We start from the raw sequence: 17,132 nt of genomic DNA on the forward strand, positions 1-17,132 counted from the left end.
ACTACTCCAAAATGGTGAAAGTGCTCAATGGTGCTGCCCATATTTAAACAGGCTTTTGCTGTGAGAATGCAGAGTCATTAGAGTATTTATTTTGGTACTGTCCACATGTAGCTGATTTTTGGTCACAGGTCCAGGAGTGGCTGAAGAATTGCAACATTTGCCTAGAACTAATGCTGCAGATAGCAATACTGGGTGATTTGAAAATCCATAGTCAATCAATTAATAATGTAATATTTATTTTAGCTAAAAAAAAATGTATTTTTAATTTACAATCTGTAGAAGCTATGAGAATAGAAAGGTTCAGTACTTTGTGAAGCATCCCAGCACAGTTGAAAAATATGTCAAATAGAAATTCAATAAGGATGGTGTTGAGAGATAGATGGGAGGGATTGAATGGAGATGAAGGGTGGGACTAACAACCAGATAACCAATGTAGAACATACGGGGTCTGTAAAATGTATATATGTTCAGAACTTTTGTAGAATAGCACAGTTACAAATAGAAATCAAAATTGATGGACATCAGAAAAAGAGGAAGGACTAAAAACAAACAAAATATAACTATTGTAAAATAGATTGAGTCTGTAAAATGTGTATAAGATATATAAACTGAAGGTAGAAGCCTAGTGTTATCGTTTAATAGTTTACTCCAATTGGCGGAAGGGTGGTAGGTAGGGTTTGTGGGGAATAATAAAAGGTATATTCTAAAAAAAGAGTGTGTATATCTATATAGGTATGTGCATGTATATGGATACATATATTTACCCCCAAAAATATATGGGGGATTGGAAATGATGCAGACAATTACATTGATGGAAGCAACAATCATTCCGCAATATTAAGCTGTTCCACCCCTTAAAAAAATAAAAACAGGCCTCGATCATTCTCTATGGGTAGGATTTTTCTGCAATTCATTCTGCAAATCCTAGTATAGGACAAGTCAACAACATTTGGGTTTGAGTAAACGAAAAAGTAAAAAAATATGTTTTTTAAAGTGTGATTTTGAAAAGACATTTACTTAACTCTCCTAAGTAATTTCCCCATTACCCCTCCACCTCCCACTGAATCTCACTATGGAGACAGGCAGGCTCAAATTCCACAATTAAGGATTTACTAGCGAGAGAGCATACAGCCATTGACTTCAGATTTTTGCAGTCAGCCCCCATTCAGCGAGCCAGACGAGAGGTCAAACAGTTAAACATTAACAAGCAAAGCTGGCCTTTTCTTACTTAACTGTTCAGTCTACAGCAGATTGTCAGGCTGAGGCAACCAACTGACTTAACCAGCAGATTGCTCATAACAACAAACGCTTGGTTAAAGATAATGGCCATATTGTCCTAATCCTTTTGGATAACACGGTCCTAAATTAAAGGCATTTCTATTCTATGCAGACAAATCTCAGCTAAAAATGATTTTAGTCCATCACAATCGACAAACAAGACATTGTAATTCTAGATATAATACGTGGATTAAAACACACTCTTGGCTTTCATCAAAACACACCCAGGTGGATCTAAATACAAAGCTTTAGCCAGCTGAGATGTGTCAAACTAATTGAAAGTAAGCGGTGCGCTATGGAAATTATCTAATTAATCAAAAACGGTGAAATGTATGATAATCGCCTTAGCGCAAACAAAGCAGGGCGGCAGAGAGGATCTTCAGCCGGCTTAATAGGTCTGCCAGAGACAGGACACAAACACATACCTAATGATGGCCTCATTGTCAATCCTCACGATGCAATATGGATCACTGCTTCCAGTTCTGCAATGGAAATCAGAGAGGGCATAAACACATTCACTGATGAAACTCGGAGAAGATGACAGTTACACGGTAAGGCATACCTACATAAAGACTTCATAAAACATTATTACTGTACCAAAATGCATTCATAAGCAGTACTAATGCTTATGCCAACAACCGCATTTTGAAATTTCATAGCCTGTGTCAGTAATGTCACTTATAATGCGGACATAATATATTAAATGCTTATGTACTGATATGTTTGTTAGTAGTAATGAATGTAGAATGGCATCCTTATGTAGGTACCCTTCAAATAAAAAGTGTTGCCCAAATGTCCATAGACACTCAATGGTCTACCCGAGGCAGAGGTTACATATAATTTTATAAATGTTTAATTCTAACAAAAATAAAACATTGCGGATGGATGGATAAGCCTAATTGTACTGATGCTAAGCTCTACAACCACAAGGTGTGAGAAAATATTAAAACAAAGGATTGAGCCAGCATAGAAACATTTAACATGCTTTTTTTGTGTGTGCGTGTGTGTGCACGCACGCTTGTGTGTTCACGTGCATTTCCTTTGGTGTGAGTCAAAGCCTACGGCGAAAGGGCACCAGATGCGTAAACAGCCTCTCTAGTCTAGCCTTTGCAGCTTCCCAGTTCAAAAGAGCCATCCCGGGTACCGGCAGACATCACAACCGGTCCGGGTCTGCTGCTGGCCTTTAAAGCCTCAGGATGCATCCCAAATCAAATAAAAAAATCTAATCAAAGTTTATTGGCCACGTACACAGTTTAGCAGATGTTATAGTAGGTACAACGAAATGTTTTGTGTTACTAGATCCTAACAGTGTAGTAAAAAATGTCAAACAAAATAATTATTAAATAATTGAAGCAAGACATCAAAAGTTAGGACGAAGTCAAGAATCCAAATAAACACCATCAGTAATCTAAATGCAATCTATGTGAATATACAGCGCCTTCAGAAAGAATTCACACCCCTTGACTTTTTCCACATGTTGTTGTGTTACAGCATGAATTTAAAATGGATTAAATTGGAGATTGTGTGTGCGGGCTGATGAGACAAAGTGAAAATTGTTATGAATTAATTTTAAAAAAATTAAAAAAAGGTGACATTTCTTGAGTCAATAAGTATTCAACAACTTTGTTATGGGAAGCCTAACTAAGTTCAGGAGTAAAGAACTACAAGTCACATAATAAGTTGAAGTGACTAAATGGACAATAAGTGTTTGACATGATTTTTTAATGACTACCTCACACAAAGATAATTGTAAGGTCCCTCAGTTGAGCATTGAATTTCAAACAGATTCAACCACAAAGACCAGGGAGGTTGTCCAATACCTCGCAAAGAAGGCCACCTATTGGTAGATTGGGGGTGCAGACATTGAATATGCCTTTGAGCATGGTGAAGTTATTAATTACACCATCCAAAGTGTATCAGTACACCCAGTCACTACAAAGATACAGGCGTCCTTCTTAACTCATTTGCCAGAGAGGAACGAAACAGCAAAGAGATTTTACCATGAGGCCAATGGTGACTTTAAAACAGTTAGAGTTCATGTCTGCGATAGGAGAAAACTGAGGAAGGATCAACAATATTGTAGTTACTCGAAAATACTAACCAAATGAAAGTGAAAAGGAAGCCTGCACAAAATATAAATATTTCAAAACATGCATCCTGTTTGAATTAAGGCACTAAAGTAAACACGCAAAAAATGTGGCAAAGAAATGTACTTTATTTCCTGAATACAAAGCGTTGTTTGGGGCAAATCCAAAACACATCACTGAGTACCACTCTTCATATTCCCCAGCATGGTGGTGGATACATCACGTTATGGGAATGCTTGTCATCGGCAAGGACTTGGGAGTTTTTTGGGGGATAAAAGGAAACGGAATAGAGACAAGCACAGGCAAAATCCTAGAGGAAAACCTGTTTCAGTCTGATTTCCAATTAACACAGACACAAATTCACCTTTCAGCAGGACAATTACCTAAAACAAGGCCAAATATACACTGGAGTTGCTTACCAAGATGACATTGAAAGTTCCCGAGTGGCCTAGTTACAGTTTTGACCTAAAAATCGTCATGAAAATCTATGGCAAGACTTGAAAATGACTGTCTAGCAGTGATCAACAAACAACTCGAAGAATAATGTGAAAATATTGTACAATCTATGTGTGCAAAGCGCTTAAGAGACTTACCCAGAAAGACTCACAGCTGTAATCACTGCCAAATGTGACTAACATGTATTGGCTCAAGGGGTTGAATACTTATGTACAGTTCAAACTCAGGTTTCACAATTCCTGACATTTAATCCTAGTGAAAATTCCCTGTTTTAGGTCAGTTATGATCAACACTTTATTTTAAGAATGTGAAATGTCAGAATAATAGTAGAAATAATTATTTATTTCAGCATTTATTTATTTCATCACATTCCCTTCCACAGGCTTCCCACAATAAGTTGGGTGAATTTTGGCCCATTACTCCTGACAGAGCTGGTGTAACCAAGTCAGATTTGTAGGCTTCCTTGCTCGCACACGCTTTTTCCAGTTCTGCCCACACATTTTCTGTGACTGAGGTCAGGGCTTTGTGATGGCCACTCATACCTTGTCTTTGCTGTCCTTAAGCCATTTTGCCACAACGTTGGAAGTATGCTTGGGGTCATTGCCCATTTGGAAGACCCATTTGCGACCAAGCATTAAAAAAAACGGACCGCACAAAACAAATAACACTGAGCCATATTGTATGCTACATTTTTGGGGGAATTCACATTCCTTGCTTTTCAGATCTAGATTCAGAGTGTGTGGTTTGAGAAGGCATCTTCTGAAGCCAGACTCTATTGCAAAGTTATCGGCTCTCTACAGCTCAGCTCACCACCCCTTAGCACTAGCAGCCGGGCCAAGCCAGTTTGTGGGTATCAGTGGGTGCTTCCCAATAACATAAGTGTACAGCTGTATGATACATGCCGAAAAAGTAGTTTACTACTTCCCACAAATCTAAAAGTATTGGATTGGTGGAAGGCAAGGCATGTTCTAGTGGGAGTTTATCATATTTCTAATATCAGTAATTTCCCTTCCAATCAGTGAAGGGAAATGAACAAGTACACATTGTTGGAGGGAGGAGAGATATCGCTCCTTCCTCCAATATTCTGGACATAGTCTTTGTTTCTCTGTGAGTCAGATCAGATCCTTCTCATTTTGCCAAGGAAGGAACACTCAGTCAGTCTTCTAAGAGCCTATGTTATCTAAGGGGTCGTGGCTGGATAGAAAATGTGCAAGTCCCAAATATAGAGCACTCTGGTCAAAAGTAATGCACGGTATAGAAAATAGGGTGCCATTTTGAAACAAAACCAGTGTGTGTATTTCTAATATGGTAGATGACCTGATTAAAATGTTTGGACTAGTACGCATGCCAAACAGTGTCAACAAGAGGCTGTAGAGCCAGGGTGGGCATCGTTTTAGATGTGAAAAAAAAAACTTTATTTAACCAGGTAGGCCAGTTGAGAACAAGTTCTCATTTACAACTGCGACCTGGCCAAGATAAAGCATAGCAGTGTGAACAGACAACAGAGTTACACATGGAGTAAACAATAAACAAGTCAATAACACAGTAGGAAAAAAAAAGTCTATATACATTGTGTGCAAAAGGCATGAGGAGGTAGGCGAATAATTACAAATTAGCAGATTAACACGAGTGATAAATGATCAGATGGTCATGTGCAGGTAGAGATACTGGTGTGCAAAAGAGCAGAAAAGTAAATCAATAAAAATAGTATGGGGATGAGATAGGTAAATTGGGTGGGCTATTTACAGATGGACTATGTACAGCTGCAGCAACCGGTTAGCTGCTCAGATAGCAGATGTTTGAAGTTGGTGAGGCAGATAAAAGTCTCCAACTTCAGCGATTTTTGCAATTCGTTCCAGTCACAGGCAGCAGAGAACTGGAAGGATAGGCGGCCAAATGAGGTGTTGGCTTTAGGGATGATCAGTGAGATACACCTGCTGGAGCGTGTGCTACGGGTGGGTGATGCCATTGTGACCAGTGAACTGAGATAAGGCAGAGCTTTACCTAGCATGTACTTGTAGATGACCTGGAGCCAGTGGGTCTGGCGATGAATATGTAGCGAGGGCCAGCCGACTAGAGCATACAGGTCGCAGTGGTGGGTGGTAGAGGTGCTTTAGTAACAAAGCGGATGGCACTGTGATAAACTGCATCCAGTTTGCTGAGTAGAGTATTGGAAGATATTTTGTAGATGACATCGAACTCGAGGATCAGTAGGATAGTCAGTTTTACTAGGGTAAGTTTGGCGGCGTGAGTGAAGGAGGCTTTGTTGCAAAATAAAAAGCCCACTCTAGATTTGATTTTAGATTGGAGATGTTTGATATGAGTCTGGAAGGAGAGTTTACAGTCTAGCCAGACACCTAGGTACTTATAGATGTCCACATATTCTAGGTCGGAACCGTCCAGGGTGGTGATGCTAGTCGGGCGTGCGGGTGCAGGCAGCGAGCGGTTGAAAAGCATGCATTTGGTTTTACTAGAGTTTAAGAGCAGTTGGAGGCCACGGAAGGCGTGTTCTATGGCATTGAAGCTCGTTTGGAGGTTAGGTAGCAGTGTCCAAGGAAGGGCCAGAAGTACACAGAATGGTGTCGTCTGCGTAGAGGTGGATCAGGGAATCGCCCGCAGCAAGAGCAACATCATTGATATATACAGAGAAAAGAGTCGGCCCGAGAATTGAACCCTGTGGCACCCGCATAGAGACTGCCAGAGGACCGAACAACATGCCCTCCGATTTGACACACTGAACTCTGTCTGCAAAGTAGTTGGTGAACCAGGCAAGGCAGTCATTAGAAAAACAGATGCTACTGAGTCTGCCGATAAGAATATGGTGATAGACAGAGTCGAAAGCCTTGGCCAGGTCGATGAAGACGGCTGCACAGTACTGTCTTTTATCGATGGCGGTTATGATATCGTTTAGTACCTTGAGCGTGGCTGAGGTGCACCGTGACCGGCTCGGAAACCAGATTGCACAGTGGAGAAGGTACGGTGGGATTCGAGATGGTCAGTGATCTGTTTGTTGACTTGGCTTTCGGCAAGACAGGATGGATATAGGTCTGTAACCGTTTGGGTCCAGGGTGTCTCCCCCTTTGAAGAGGGGGATGATTGCGGCAGCTTTCCAGTCCTTGGGGATCTCAGACGATTTGAAAGAGAGGTTGAACAGACTGGTAATAGGGGTTGCGACAATGGCGGTGGATAGTTTCAGAAATAGAGGGTACAGATTGTCAAGCCCAGCTGATTTGTACAGGTCCAGGTTTTGCAGCTCTTTCAGAACATCTGCTATCTGGATTTGGGTAAAGGAGAAGCTGGTGAGGCTTGGGCGAGTAGCTGCGGGGGGTGGAGCTGTTGGCCATGGTTGGAGTAGCTAGAAGGAAGGCATGGCCAGCCTTTGAGAAATGCTTGTTGAAGTTTTCGATTATCATGGATTTATCGGTGGTGACCGTGTTACCTAGTCTCAGTGCAGTGGGCAGCTGGGAGGAGGTGCTCTTGTTCTCCATGGACTTTACAGTGTCCCAGAACTTTTTGGAGTTTTTGCTACAGGATGCAAATTTCTGCTTGAAAAAGTTGGCCTTTGTCGGTAGCAGGCGGCAACAGTGAGAGATTTATTTCTGGAGATTCATTTTTAAAATTAGAAGCTTGAACTGTTTGGGCATAGAACTGGAAAGTATGACATTACTTTGCAGGCTAACTCCTCCCCCTTTGGCAGTTCTATCTTGACAGAAAATGTTATAGTTAGGTATGGCAATATCAGATTTTTTTTGGTGGCCTTCCTAAGCCAGGATTCAGACACAGCAAGGACATCAGGGTTGGCAGAGTGTGCTAAAGCAGTGAGTAAAACAAACGTAGGGAGGGGGCTTCTGATGTTGACATGCATGAAACCAAGGATTTTTCAATCCCAGAAGTCAACAAATGAGGGTGCCTGGGGACATGCAGGGCCTGGGTTTACCTCCACATCACCCGCGGAACAGAGGAGGAGTAGGATGAGGGTGCGGCTAAAGGCTATCAAAACTGGTCGCCTAGAGCGTTGGGGACAAAGAATAAAAGGAGCAGATTTCTGGGCATGGTAGAGTATATTCAGGGCATAATGCGCAGACAGGGGTATGGTGGGGTGCTGGTACAGCGGAGGTAAGCCCAGGCACTGGACATGCTGGTTGTAATGGGTGAGGTCACCGCATGTGTGGGAGGTGGGACAAAGGAGGTATCAGAGGTATGAAGAGTGGAACTAGGGGCTCCATTGTAAACTAAAACAATGATAACTAACCTGAACAACAGTATACAAGGCATATTGACATTTGAGAGAGACATACAGCGAGGCATAAAGTAATCGCAGGTTTTGATTGGGAGAGCTAGCTAAAACAACAGGTGAGACAACAACAGCTAATCAGCTAACACAACAACAGCAGGTAAAATGGCGAAGACTAGGCAGAGAGGGTCGGATTAACTACACACAGAACCTGAGTTCGCTGCTGGGGCCGACAGATTTTTTTTTTTCTCCACCAGGTAGGCTAGTTGAGAACAAGTTCTCATTTGCAACTGCAACCAGGCCAAGATAAAGCATTGCAGTGTGAACAGACAACACAGAGTTACACATGGAGTAAACAATTAATAAGTCAATAACACAGTAGAAAAAAAAGGAGAGTCTATATACAATGTGTGCAAAAGGCATGAGGAGGTAGGCAAATAATTACAATTTTGCAGATTAACACTGGAGTGATAAATGATCAGATGGTCATGTACAGGTAGAGATATTGGTGTGCAAAAGAGCAGAAAAGTAAATAAATATAAACAGTATAGGGAAGAGGTAGGTAAAATTGGGTGGGCTATTTACCGCTAGATTAATAAACAGAATGGAGTACCGTGATTAATGGACCGTCCAGCAGGCATCAGCTATGTAGCCAAGTGATCATAGTGTCCACGGGGCAGCAGTAGACGGAACAGGGGAGCCGCCACTACGCTAGTGACACGGAATTTAAAGATAGTAGCCCTGGGCTAGTAGGAGCGTCTGCTCCGACGGAGGCCGGATGAAGGCACAGCTCATGGAGTATTCGTCGGCAGACCAGTCGTGGTGGTGCGGCGGGGCGCCGTGTCGACAGAGAATCCAAGCCAGATGGCGAAAGAGGTATTGTGGAATTTAGTTTGCTAGCCCGAAGATGTGCCTGGCTCACGGCTAACTGGTGCTAGCTTCGTGGCAGTGGCGTTAGCCACTATATCCAATCGGTAGCAGCGGTGCCAAGGTCCAGAGTTTACAGCAAGGATACGGTGGAATTTTGGGCTCTAGCCGTGTATGAGTGGGGTTCGGGTGAACAGCTGAGTAGGCCGGGAGGTGGGCCTCAGGGATAGCGTCGGTACTGGGTTCCACGGTGAGTGCAAGCTAGCTATGAGCTAGCTAGCTGCAAGCTGTGAGCCTGCTAGATGCAAGCTAGCTGTGAAGAGCAGAAGTAGTGGTCCAGGGATTACGGCAGGAATCCGGCGTTGTTGTGGAAAGACGGTCCGATACTGGTAGACTAGCGAGTATTATCCAGGCAAAAACAGGGCTGGTATCTGTGCAGAAGGTAAAAGCCACTAGCAGTAGCTAACAATGACTAAATAGCTTGTATTTAGTTAGCTGGTTAGCTTCTGGAGGTTATTGAATGTGTTCTAAAATTGAAAATAATAGCGATTCCGTATCACATTGGGTGAGGCAGGTTACCGGAAGGTACAATCAAATAAAAAAATCGAAAAGAGATTGAAAATAAATTGATATATACAAAAAATACAAAAGTACACAACAAACACGTCTTCACTGCCACGCCATCTTGGTATCAAGAATGTTAGGTCAGATAACACTTTGGCCAAAATGGTGATGTGATATAAAAAAGGTACTGCAAATTTCTACCAAGCCAGCCATATGACTGGAGGACAGGCTCCTTCTCTTAAGCTATACTGAACAAAAATATAAAAACGCAACATGTCAAGTGCTGGTCCCATGTTTTAAGAGCAGAAATAAGAGCTCAGAAAATGTCCATAAGCACAAAAAGCTTATTTCTCTCAAATGTTGTGCACAAATATGTTTACATCCCCGTTTGTGAGCATTTCTCCTTGCCAAGATATGCCACACCTGTCAGGTGGATGGGTTATCAAGAAGTTGATTAAACAGCATGATCCTTACACAGGTGCACCTTGTGCTGGGGGGCAATAAAAGTGCACTCTAAAATGTGCAGTTGTCACAACATAATGCCACAGATGTCTCAAGTTGAGGGAGCGTGCAATTAATATGCCGACAGCTGGAATGTTGCCAGAGAATTGAATGTTAATTTCTCTACCATAAGCCACCTCCAACATTGTTTTAGAGAATTTGGCAACTGTCCAACCGGCCTCACAACCGCAGTCCACACCAGCCATGGACCTCCACATCTGGCTTCTTCACCTGAGACCAGCCACCCGGACAGCTGATGAAACTGAGGAGTATTTCTATCTCTAATAAAGCCCTTTTGTGGGGAAACTCATTCTGATTGGCTGGGCCTCCTCCCCAGTGGGTGTGCACATGCCCTCTCAGGCCCACCCATGGCTGTGCCCCTGCCCAGTCATTTGAAATCCATAGATTAGGTCCTTATTAATTTATTTAAATTTGACTGATTTCTTTATATGAACTGCAATGCAGTAAAAAAATAAAATAAACATTTACATACAAAAATGGAAAAGTAAAATATAAAAATATTTTTAAATATATTTTTTTTTAAATCGCTGAAATTGTTGCATTTATATTTTTGTCCAACGTAGTTCAAGGTTTCTTCCTATTGAAGGAGTTTTTCCCTTGCCATTGTCTCCTCTGTGTGCCATTTGGAAACATTCGTTTTGGCTTGCGGCCAAAAGTGTAACAAAACAATTGGACTCTCCTGCTCAGGTAAACAACGCTAATCAAATAAACTATTTGATTCTCCTGGTCTTGCCATTTTGTTTTGTGCCATTTGGCTCTTGTATCACACCATCCAAAGGAAAATGGTTTATCACCGTGACAGAACAGTTTCTCACCTTGAACAAGAGACAATCGGCGCTAAGCGCCAACGAGGCGATATAGCCTAGTCAGGGTAGAGTTTACATAAACAATGTTTTAAAAGAGTAGATTGTTTAGTTGGGGGAATTTAATTATATGTCAGATGCAGGATTAGTGACTCGTAGTACGGCAATTAGCGGGCTGCGGCATCGTTGAGCGCTGAATACTGCTGCGGGTGATTTATTTCAGCACGCCTTCATCTCTCTGATGGAGCGAAGCAGTGTCGTCAAGCGAGACATTTTTGCTCAAACGCTTCCACTACGGCGCTCTCTCACCGCAGCTACTCCAGAGCGCATGCAAATGCAAACATTTGCGGGGAAACAGTTGTACAGTAATGTGTGTTAAACACACAAAAAAGGTTATATCTACCCAAAATAATGTAATCAATATAATTAACTAGATAGCAATCCACATGGTGGTTCCTGGGCTCTTTGTTTTATATAGTATGCAAATGTCATTATTTCACACCTTTGTCTATAAAAAAAAATCTGATTGAACAATTCAAAGGAAGCATGAGCTACATACAGTGATGGGGAAACTGGGGACTGTCAGAATCAGGTGTTACATTAAACATGGCTCTACTTTTGTCAGTTTAACCACGTAGGCAACGTTTAGTGTGAACCACCTGCAGTACTGTGATAGTCACTGGTGCTAAGGAAACGTTTGTTGGTTGTTGTTTTTTTTACCCATGAGCCTCTTACAAATAGCTTCTTCCATTGTGAGGTTGACAATTGTGTATTTAGGGGATGTGTCGTGGGTAAATGTGGACAAGATAGTTGCTAACCATGGTCACACACAGAAGACATTAGTCACGTACACAAAAATAGTGTGTATTGATAGGAAGAGGATCTGTGTGTTTTAGTGGCAGCCTGTTCCCCATGAGAAATAGATGGGGTTCAAAGTCATTTCATGTATCATTTGACAGACAAGCAGTGTAAATCCACTCACAGTCTGTTTATGTAGAGTGAAGGAGTGAATATTCTCTACCTCCGTCTACTTTACTGTAGCAGCACTTAAAACCCATTGGAAAACATGCATGTCCAAAGAGAAATTCTGCCTGATCCCTCTGCCAAATACTGAAAAGTTAAAGTAAAATTGGAATGACATTTCTCATGACACACTTAGTCTAATCAAATTGGGGCATTTGAGACAGACCTTTAAGACAGTCATGTTGTTATTCAGGTTGACCTCAAATCATGTGAAAAGGGTGCAAACAAGCCGTCAACACTTTACACAATGCCCAGCCAATGAACATGTCAATAAACACATTAAATCCAGGACGTGGAGGCAGCTCTTGGTTTTCACTGTCCCACACGTCGGTATGTGACAGACCAGGGTTTGACTTTTTACCCGGATCTCCTGTAAACCACAAGACTGTTCGCCCTCTGAGTTAAAGCCTGGGCATTAGTTCAGGGAGCTAGTGCAAGTCTCCAGGTCTCAGGGGAATGTTACTCATTCCACAAGTGTTGTTCACCAAACCACCCATGTACAGCACTGAGGTGTTAAAATGGAGTCAGTGTACATACTTGACACCACAGCTGTCTAAGCATTGGAGAGCTAATGCAAGTCTCCAATCCTCTGGGAAGGTGTTAACAATAAAGTTAATTTAGTGTACATACTAGACACAGCAGCTAGTGAACCGGTGCTTACCACCAGTGAAGAAAAGGACAGAATTAGCATATTAAAGTGTCATTCTGAAAGAATTCCGGTTGGCCGATTTCACAATTAATTAGTATGAAATACCAGTCTTTCCATCAACACAGCACCAGAAAGGTCACACTATAACAAAGCAAAAAATCTCCTGTGGAATACCTGGATAAATCATTCTCACATATATTTTCTCACATTCCTACATCATGATACCAGTCTTTCCATCATAAACCTAGCCCTTTATCATGGCTCTCAGTTCAGTTACATTACACGAGACATTGGACAAAGGTCTCTTTGTATGGGGGAGTTTTGTTAAGTGCCCCAACGCTAGGTCTGAACTTTAACACACATCACTTGCGGTACAGTTTTGGAAGCATAAGGACCTTATCTTTCATATCAGCGAGAATGTTTCTTTTCTAAAAACAAAAAAAGGTTCAAATTGATAATGGTGATGTACCGATGACATTTTTGGCCAAAACCAATATCCAATATTTTCCTTACAAAAAAACAAACACGATACCAATAATTAACATTTTAGCGTCCTTTTAAGCATTCTAGTACAGTTAAATAGTTAGACCGCTGTGTCCATGTGTGCGTTAAGGCACTGCATCACCGTGCAAGAGGCGACACTAAAGTCCCTGGTTCGAATCCAGACTGTATCACATCCAGCCATGATTGGAGTCCCATAGGGCGGCGCACAATTGGTCCAGCGTTGTCCAGGTTTGGCCGTCATTGTAATAAGAATTTGTCGTCAACTGACTTGCCTAGTTAAATAAAGTTCACACACACACCAAAAAGTTATTTTGCTGTGCTGTTTCGTTGTTCATTGGTTCCGTCATTTCATTCTCAACCAGGATTGCTATGGAACTCCGTTTGGGTCCTTCCGTGTAAAAATATATACAAATAACACTATTTGACGTGTCAAATAAGCTTGTTGACCAATCAGGACCTGAATATGACTGCTCGTTACATAATAATTTAACACGTTAATACATTTTTTACCTAGTAATTACACATTGATTACACTATCACTCGTATTTCATACGTTACAACGATATGTATGCTATGATGCTGGTAAAGTTGTCTCGAGAAGCTGCAGTGCTGGTCATTAAAAAAAGCTAGCTAACTCATGGATGCAAACAATGTTCTTCCTCAAAAACATAGAATGACAATCTGTTTCAGTAGCTATAGTTAGCTAGCTAAATACAGTGGGGTAAAAAAGTATTTAGTCAGCCACCAATTGTGCAAGTTCTCCCACTTAAAAAGATGAGAGGCCTGTAATTTTCATAGGTACACTTCAACTATGACAGATAAAATAAGAAAACAAAAATCCAGAAAATCACATTGTAGGATTTTTAATGAATTTATTTGCAAATTATGGTGGAAAATAAGCAATGAATTCCATTATCTTGGCTTTAAATTGATTTCGCCTGAGTTGTCTCGCTGAAATTCTCTTACTCTTTCAGATGACTGCTCGATCCACACAGCAGACATTGTGGGCTAGGTTAGAAATGCGGTGTTGCCAGTGTAGCGCAAAATTTTACGTGGCGTCATACAAGTATGCACGTCAGCTTTGACATCGGTTTTGCACATCGGGCGTTAAACTAGACAGATATCGGGCTGATACCGATGTTGACATTTTAAGCAAATATTGGCCGATTCCGATATGTTCACCGATATCATGCATCCCTAATTGATACACACCTTTATAGGGTTAGTGTTCCCACACGGCCATATCTCCATGTTACAGCGCGTTTACGTAAAAGACGGAGGACAGAGTCGACTACCTGTGCTAATTAGCTATCTGCGTCTCCTAACAACTGTGTGTAAACGTAAGACGGGCGCCACAAACGTGTTGTCACTGAAAAATACTGTCGGCTGTAAGTGTTTTAAAACAGTGACTGTATATTGTATTTTTATAATTATTTCTCTGATGTGATAAAGTAGAGGGATTCATGTTTCTAGAATCATACCGCATTTGATAATCGATTCAAGTTTAGATTATTTGGCTGTTTTGGCTTCCAAAGACAATTTACCTTTAAACAGAACATGTAAGGTCCTAGGACTATAAGGAGCAACGTTAGGCTCCTTTAGTCCATTATTGGGTTAGACCACAACCATGGTTCTGTCCCAAATGGCACTATTCTCTATGTAGTGCACCACTTTTTTACTAGAGCTCCATTCAAAAGTAGTGCACTACATAGGGAATAGGGTACCATTTGGAACAGGTCATATTGGAGTATAAATGAATGACATTGGGGAGGATTTTCAGAGGCGGCAAGAATGTTTAGAATACTTGCAATGGAAAAGCAGAGTTGATATCAAATCCCAACAATGCAGAGAGAAAAAGTAAATAGAGAAATAATAGAAAAGTAAAACATGTAATAATAAATACATAATGAGTAATGATAACTTGGATATATATATATATATATATATATATCAGAGTAAAGGAAGATGTGGAGCGAAGTATTGTAAATCGGGGGAGTACAGAGCAACAGCTTTGTTTGCCAATTAGCAGTGAGCTGAGTGGGAGATGCTTCTGTTTTTTCAATTGTCCAATGCACTGTCAATCTATGTTTAGTTCAGCTTCAGAGTCTGCTTGTTTCTATCCAATGCATGGAATTCTGTAAACAGATAAGAGATGTGATGAGAGATGATACACTACACTGTTGGACTCTGCAGAAGTGGAAACACGTTCTCTGCAGTGATGAACCACACTTCACCATCTCGCAGTCAGATGGACGAATCTGGGTTTGGCGGATGCCAGGAGAAAGCTACCTGCCCGAATGCATAGTGCCAACTGTAAAGTTTGGTGGAGGAGGAATAATGATCTGGGGCTGTTTTTCATGAGTCGGGCTAGGCCCCTTAGTTCCAGTGAAGGGAAATCTTAAAGCTACAGCATACAATGACATTCTAGACGATTCTGTACTTACAACTTTGTGGCAACAGTTTGGGGAAGGCCCTTTCCTCTTTCAATCCCATCTAACACCTTTGGAATGAATTGGAACACCGACTGCAAGCCAGGCCTAATCGCCCAACATCAGTGCCCAACCTCACTAATGCTCTTGTAGCTGAATGGAAGCAAGTCCCTGCAGCAATGTTCCAACATCTAGTGGAAAGCCTCCCCAGAAGAGTGGACGCTGTCATAGCAGCAAAGGGGGGACCAACTCCATATTATTGCCCATTATCTATATAATTCATTTTTCTAAGAATGGCTTTCCTTTGAAGTCATGTTTTCATGGAAGAGTAGGCTCTGTTTGATGTGATTGTTGATTGACATACCGCATAGTTCATATTCATTATCCAGGGATGTTTACTTTGATGTGTTTTGTATTATAATCATATATTTACAAAATCAATGATACGTGTGAGGAAATAACTACACAATGAACCCATTTGCCAATAATGAAAATATACCAGCGTTTTTTTTACAGCATCAAAAGGTTGGTTCAGTCTATCATTGAAATACCCTAAAGTAGTTGATTCAATTCACATTTAAATATCAAATACAGATGAGGAACAAAAGCCTATCAATTAAGTCCTATCCTAAGCAAATTGACAAGCAAAGTCTGGTAAATCGGTGAACAAAAAACGAAGAGTAAAACATGTACAGTAACAGTACTTACATGTCCTTAATTGGCAAATTTTTCCCCTCCACAATTCTGATAAATAAAGTGTTTCGCTTTGCCATTTCTCCAAGTCCCAGCGTCCAAACGGTGATGACTCCGCTGTGATATTACGCGCAGATTGTTCCTCCTCAAAAACAGCTGTCAAACAGAATTTGGGGGTTTCGCGCCTGACAGCAGTATATTGAACACACAGACAAACGTCGTCAATATTATTTTTGCCACGTATCATATATCTGTCTGCAACTCGGCGGTTTGTATATATCAACGGACTTGTGACCCACTCGCTCGTTGTTGGAAAGAGAGCGATTGTGAGTATTTGATAGTAGACTACGGTCTTCTTCGTTGGAGTTGTACGGAAAGACTACATCCAAAAGTTATTTATGCCGCCACCTACTGTGCGGGATGAAAATTAAAGAAACCGAAATACAATTTTGTGGCTAAAAATACAGTAGTAGCAGTAACCCTGAGCTGGATACAACATCCCGTATAGCATCCAGCTCAGAGTTACATCCAATACAGAGTTGCATCCAGCAACTGGCACAGTTAATTTATGGATTGGACCCTTTTTCCCCCCATTTTTGCCTAAAATGACATACTCAAATCTAACTGCCTGTAGCTCAGGCCCTGAAGCAAGGATATGCATTTTCTTGGTACCATTTGAAAGGAAACACTGAAGTTTGTGGAAATGTGAAAGGAACGTAGGAGAATATAACACATTAGATCTGGTTAAAGATAATACAATTTTTTTTTTTTTTGTACAATCATATTTGAAATGCAAGAGAAAGGCCATGTCTTATTCCAGCTGCAAATTAGATTTTGGCCACTAGGTGGCAGTAGTGTATGTGTAAAGTTTTAGACTGATCCAATGAACCATTGCATTTCTGTTCAAATGTATCAAGACTGTCTAAATGTGCCTAATTTGTTGATTAATAACTTCATGTTCAAAACGGTGTACTCTCTTCAAACAATAGCATGGTATTCTTTCATTGTAATAGCTACTGTAAA

The 17,132-nt window shown here is 41.1% G+C and overlaps 1 protein-coding gene across 4 annotated transcripts in view; it reads right to left on the reverse strand.

The window, feature by feature from the left end:
* rasa4 (RAS p21 protein activator 4) overlaps window positions 1–16,477 on the reverse strand; it is an 80,023-nt gene extending 63,546 nt beyond the window's left edge. For 2 of the 4 annotated variants that reach the window (XM_042309329.1, XM_042309328.1), the window contains exons 1-2: window positions 16,125–16,477; window positions 1,704–1,760 (exon numbers count right to left, since the gene is read on the reverse strand). In XM_042309329.1, the coding sequence (XP_042165263.1) occupies window positions 1,704–1,760; window positions 16,125–16,189 (122 nt within the window). In that variant the 5' untranslated portion in view covers window positions 16,190–16,477. The remainder of the gene's footprint in view (window positions 1–1,703; window positions 1,761–16,124) is intronic. The other 2 variants (XM_024393592.2, XM_042309330.1) reach the window with 2 other exon arrangements.
* Window positions 16,478–17,132: the final 655 nt, after the last annotated feature.

Source organism: Oncorhynchus tshawytscha, linkage group LG30, assembly GCF_018296145.1.
Source record: "Oncorhynchus tshawytscha isolate Ot180627B linkage group LG30, Otsh_v2.0, whole genome shotgun sequence".
NCBI lineage: Eukaryota > Metazoa > Chordata > Actinopteri > Salmoniformes > Salmonidae > Oncorhynchus > Oncorhynchus tshawytscha.